Source organism: Melampsora larici-populina (genome assembly GCF_000204055.1).
Source record: "Melampsora larici-populina 98AG31 unplaced genomic scaffold MELLAscaffold_17, whole genome shotgun sequence".
NCBI lineage: Eukaryota > Fungi > Basidiomycota > Pucciniomycetes > Pucciniales > Melampsoraceae > Melampsora > Melampsora laricis-populina.
Window position 1 is genome coordinate 447449 of NW_006768781.1, and position 6391 is coordinate 453839.

Genomic DNA, 6391 nt, shown 5'->3' on the forward strand with positions numbered 1-6391 from the left:
TCTGCCTATCTTTCTTCTGTTTGATAAGAAGTGTGTTCATTTCCTTTCGCTTACTATAACCACCCCACCTCCAATTCCAGAGCCTTGGTGCGAGTGGCACAATCTCGCACTGCCAGAGGCAAAGGAGTGGTTCCACAAGTATGTACCTCAATTCTGTATGTTCAAAGATTGTATAATACCTATCCTTGCTGTAGAAAAGCCATTGTTGTATGGCCGCCGTGCCCCGGTGGAACTATGTCTTATTTCTGATTCTGAATAGCTATTACTTATGTTACATATGTGTGTCGTATAAGCTCCACATCTACTACCTGCCAGTGGCCACCTGCATATTGAGTTCAGAAGGTTAATCCGTGTAAGCGTACTGACCAATAATATTTGAAACACATATACAATGAGCTTCTGTATCAATAGGTATGGTATTTCTACATATTCCGTACATTGAGATACCATACCTGTATAAGTTCATACTTTGTAAAGGAAAATTAATTATGTTTACTTAGCCCAAATCTACAGGTTGAAATCTCTCCATCAAACTACTTCCTCAAGAGTTCTTTCATCACAATCTTCGCCAAATCCGATTGGTTCAACATTCATTCAAAACTGTATACTTTCAAACTCTCCTGCATATTTGATTTTGACTCACTAACTATCTCATCTAAGTCAAACACAAATTGGTCAACACTGGCGAGTACTTTTATACATCTGCTTATTTCGTTCTTTTATCACAGTATCAAACTTCAAAACCAGGTACGTTATTTTCAATTCTTGTTTCCTCTTCCTCTTAAGCATGAACATTGCTTACTATCCTCAAAACAGCAGACTGACTCATTTTCAATCTTACCCAAACCAATGCTCCGTAACTAGAAATGCCAAAATTCACCGGAGTCCACCAATCCTTCAACGCACAGAAGCCATACTGGACAAAGGCTCCCAAAAGCGAAGCGCAAAGGAAGCACTTTGCTCGCATGGCAGCAGCTGTGCAGGCACGAACCGCGAGGCCGGTACCCTTACTCACACCTGATGCACCACCTGATCCCGAAGTCAATGGTGAAGTCAATTGGGATATTGACCTTGAACACTTTCCTCCGCCACCAGATTTTGTAGAAGACATCGAGCGCGAGAGAATTGCTCAAGAACAAGAGGAACGCCAACGCATCTTGGCTCGATACGCGCAGGAAATGTTCCAGACCTACATAGAATGTCTTTTTCAGACGTCCGAATGGGGAGATCCGACAATGTGGGACGTTGATCTGAAGCCACAATGCAACTGCCCATCTTCGCAGTGGAGAGTCCGACCTGTCGACCTTGTTGACATCTTATGTAAGCTGAGTTAATTGCTTGATTATCTATTTTGATAATCTTAGACTTCGAACTGACATCAGGCCACTATCAGTTCGACAGAAGGCTGAGGTTAGGTTTTGTGGATGCCAAGAAAGCGATCAAAGTAGACTTATATATATGGGGTACATTGGAGGCTCACCAAAATACCCCCAAACTGCCTTCTCAATCCGCCTACTCCGATTTTTCCATATCCCATGGAAATTCTGCACTAGCCGTGTTGAACCTTGGACTTGAGGGCTTGACGAATACCTGGATGCGTTCAATCCATTGATCCTCACCAAGAACGAGAAGGTTATTTGATGCCATCCCATTCTCACTGCACTTGGACTGAAGTTATGTTTTTTTTCAGCCTCGTTGTTGGCATACCCCGTTCCGATGGGCGATTGATGCCTATCGCCAAATGCTCACTGCCACCGAAAGAGCGTTGGATATCGAACTGGCGCTCTCACCACGCGATAAACTTGCTGAAAATTGCCCGCGTTGCTTTGGCCCCCCAATTCACAGTTTGATCGAGGGGGAACCTGACTTAGTTGTGTGTCTTGATGGCAACTTTCAGCATCGACGCCACCTCGCTGCTGGTCAAAAATCTGCTCAGACCATTACCACCATGCCAAATGGCTTCCTACCTCAAGGCGATGTCACTCGTATGGAGCAGCGGCTTGCCGGGGTTTCTGAAAACGATATTGTAAGCTTTCTTCTACATACAATCTTAGTATACCAGAGCTCCTGCACCATCTGATGTGTTCAACTTCCAGGATGCTTGTGCCGATCAGCACACAGCAGCAAATGACCGTCGGGGGAAATCACATTGGGGAGGATGTGATGAAACGGGCCTGATGGCAATAGTGTGCCGCCACGATCATCCATTACGATTTGCTAATATTGTCCAGAGTGGCGAAAAGTAAGTAGCTTGACACTCTGATAGGATACCACCCACCGATGTGAAGTGACTCAACTTGTATTTGTTTTCCTCCAGGCTGCACTACAGCTATGCTTTAATCGAGTGGTTTCTTGGCTTGACTGATGAACAAAAGGTTGGCTTCCTATATGACATAGGTTGTACAATGGAGAAGGGAATAGAAAAAGTAAGACACTTTTGATTCAGGAAAGAGCGACGAGCTAACGTAAAATACTACTTCCAGCGCAACATGTTTACCGAAGAGCGACGTCTGGGCCGATTGAAGTTTGGAACTAGTGTATTTCATGCATACATGCATCGATGGACTTGTCAATTGATGTGGAATCCCAGAATGAATTGCGGATGGGGACTTTCAGATGGAGAAGGCTCAGAGCGAGTCTGGTCTTCTCTGGCCGCCCTGGTTAGCTCTGAGCGATATTCGACTAAACAGCACCGGGTCAATGCCATTGACATGCGAGCAAGCCACCACCGTACACATCTTCGACACTCGGCAGGTATGTCATACTTTCTTCGAACATCATCATCTCATATGTGTAATTAGTCAGCTCTGACACTGGATTCCGTTATTTTCAGCCGTTCACATGAACAGGAAGAGACTTGAGGCTATCAAACGGCTTCAAGAAGCGGAGATTGTGCTAAATGGGATAGCGGAGGCCGAAAGAGAAAAAGATGTTGCTTACTTTGAGGACAAATGGATGGAGCAAAGGACCGGTCAGCTGGATGTGATGACTGAGACTCAGAAAGAAAAGAGAGAGCGTCTCAATGTAATGCTGGGGTTAGAAGAGGAATTGATTCAGGCTCGGTGAGTTGCAGAAGAATTTTGGGAAACACCCGTAGTTAAGTCCTGGTTGTATCTTTCTTTGCAGAGATCGGCTCAAGGCAATTCAACTTCAAGCTCGAAGAGCAAGAACCCAGGCTGATAGGTTTGATCTTATGTCGCTGCCGGCCACAGTGGCCAACCTCGAAGAGCAAATCGAAGCGATGGCCACAGCCCTTGGCGGTGCTGAATTTCAAGAGCTTGCCGGCGCAGTCCGTAAGTTCTCTACTGACTGTTATCAAAGTTCAGAATGCTGATAAAAGTGCGACTCCACTGTCACTATCTGTGCAAACAGGCAATCAAGAAACAGCAGTGCTGGGCTTATCAATAGCGCGCGCAAATCTCTATGAAGCCAAAGTTGGCCTAGTTGAAGCCAGGATGCGTCGCCATCGGCACACTGGTTATTATTTTTATTTTACTTATATGTCATGGCACACTGTGCTGACTCTTCTTTTGGTTGTTGATTGTAGGAACCCGGGAACAACAACATCTGGCTCGGCATCTGGGTGATAAGACAAAACTGGTTCGTGTCAAGTACAATACATATGCGAGGCAAGTTGGCAAATACGAAAACGATTACCCCGACGCTGTGCAACCCGCATTGCCCGATCTTGCAACGGTCATGGCCATGGAGATGGACGATGTGTTCTGGAATCGTGGCGAGCTTGGTCTCCAAGATGGTGATACAGACAGAGACGGTATCAACAGTTTCTTATCCCGACGGAGCGCTTGCGAGGAGCTAAGACGCATTGCTAGGGAAGCGAGGCAAATGACTGGATGGGCCAATGCTTACTATGATCGCATCCTTGCGCTGGGAAGGAAGGTTAATGAGGGTGAGCTCATGATCTTATAGGACATTGACGACTGACAGGTGCACTAACTTTAGATGATGACCAGCGGTGGGAGCGGTCCGAAGTAGGTTGGTATCTATTTATAGCATTGTCAAAAAAAATGCATGCAAGCTATGGAAACAATGGAGCCGTGATCTCCCACAGCTCGTCCGCGAAACCGCTGCCTATCTTGAGGCACATCAGCTACAAGACGAAATATTGATACATGGATTTGAAAGGGTAACCGCTTGGGCGGATCAAGAATGGAAAATGATGGCTGGAAAGCCGATAATCCAAGCTGAGGAGCCAGACTTCTATGAGCAGGCAGAAGAGTTGGAGTACGAACGTTTGTATGACATGAATGGTGAAATGTTGAGATAGCTACATCCATGTGACTATCTCAGTGTAGGTTAGACACCGAGGTTAGAAATGTTAGAATCTATGTTGTTTTAACAGTAATATAATAGAATGAGCCAATAATCTATTGGTTTTTAAATTCCTTTTGTGCTCTTTATCTCTATATATTGTCACCCCAAGCGCATCCCGTTGAATACAGAGTCATATGAGTTGTCTGGTGAGGTGAAAGCTCCACTGCTTTTTAAGTTTGGTATATGAGAATGAGCCAATATCACTAAGATTCATTAAGATCGCTCATCATAAAAAAGGTGAATGTATTTGACTTTTAACACATGAGTCACTTGAGTTGTCTACTGAACGCTCCATTGGTTATTTAGTTTGGTATAACTGTGATCTTAATGAATCATTAAGAGTCATCAAGATCACAGACGGCGAATGTATTTCAGTTTTAACACTTGAGTTGTGTTGTCTAGTTGAATAGTGAAAGCGCCAATGGATGCTTATTCTGGTATATATCTATATATACCAAGGTATATATAGATATATACCTTAATCATCAAGATTCATTAAGATTGCTCCCCACATTAAGACATATTGGTGATTGTACTTGACTTTTAACACTTGAGTCACTTGAGATTCTAATAAAGCTCCAATGGTTGCTTACTTTGGTAATTGAGAGTGTACCTTGTCAACATGTTTTTATATTGTTATATAAAAACATACTGGTTAATGTATTTGACTTATAATTGTTTGATACCAGCTGTTGAATACCCATGGGTTGTCATGATAAAGCTTGAATGGTTACTTAATTTTTACTTACTTTGGTTCCCACATTCGCACGAGAAATTGGGTTTCTTTCAATCTTGTATTGATGGCAAGTAAAAGTATCTGCTTCATTCATTGGCCAAGAATGAAGGAAAAAGTTCTTTTGAAGTTATTTTGTATATACATTGCAATGACAACACTAATACCACTTCATCCAAATGTTGCTAATTCATTGCCAAAGTCCAGAACATTTTGGCCAGCTATGACTCCACCTACATCGGTGTGCTCAAGGGAATATGGTTGTCTTTGAATATTTTTGCAAACACACCCACCACAGGTTTATAAATGGTATCACTTTATAACCCCTGAACTTCAAAATCATAACACATGAGAGAACCTTGTCTTCACCTACACATCAGTCAGCGTGCTTGACTTGTTGTACTGCCATGAATTAACCAAAGAGTCCTTTGATTGAAAGAAATATTCCTTTTGTATTTACATTGCAATGACTAGGCTGATGCAATTTTACACAAATGTTGCTACATCATCCCCAAAGTCCATAACATGTTGGCACACTGAGCAAGGACTCCACCTACCTCAGTGTGCTTGCTGGACTATGGATGGCTTTGTGTAATCACTTTATCACCCCTAATCTTAAAGTTCATAACATGTTGGAAAACATTTTCATAACCAACACTCATCAGTGTGATTAACTTGTTATACCATGAATGAAGAAAAGAGTTCTTTTGTATTTGCATTGCAATTAGTACTCTAATACTCTTTTATCCCAATGTTGCTAAATCTTTCCAAAGTCCATCACATGTGGGTGAATTATGACTACTCCACCTACATCGGTGTGGTTCATCCAAATGTTGCTAAATCATTCCCAAAGTCCATAACATGTTGACAATCTATGACTCCACCTAAATCAGTATGCTTGAGGTACTATGGTTGTCTTCATGTGTTTTTGCAAATACCCCCACCACATTTTTATAATTGTAATCACTTCATCACCCCCAATCTTCATGTTCCTAACACATTGGAAAAACCTTGTATTAACCTACACATCAGCACATTGCAGTTCCACAAATGACAAACAAGGAGGATTGAACATCTAGACTATCCAGGGTTGGTTGCAGAGTTTGAAGAATTGGCACATATGTCAGAAGTAGCAATTTGCAAGTTGTGCCATCTTAATGAATGTGGTGTGTTACTCAAAAATTATCACCTTGTGATAATTTGAGTCACACACCATTACTAATACAACTGTTCAACGCCATATTGCAGGCTTGGATCAAGATTGTTTGAGGGGGTAATTTCACCATCTGACCTAACTTCGTGAGTGTAACATAAACAGACGGA

The 6391-nt window shown here is 42.6% G+C and overlaps 1 protein-coding gene across 1 annotated transcript; it reads left to right on the plus strand.

The window, feature by feature from the left end:
• Positions 1 to 2841: 2841 nt before the first annotated feature.
• On the plus strand, positions 2842 to 4288 carry MELLADRAFT_86184 (uncharacterized protein; the record flags this gene model as incomplete). Its single annotated transcript, XM_007409689.1, has 5 exons — positions 2842 to 3062; positions 3103 to 3293; positions 3373 to 3477; positions 3548 to 3910; positions 3975 to 4288. The coding sequence occupies 5 exons, from the start codon at positions 2842 to 2844 to the stop codon at positions 4286 to 4288; spliced, it is 1194 nt and encodes a 397-aa protein (XP_007409751.1).
• Between the last annotated feature and the right edge of the window lie 2103 nt (positions 4289 to 6391).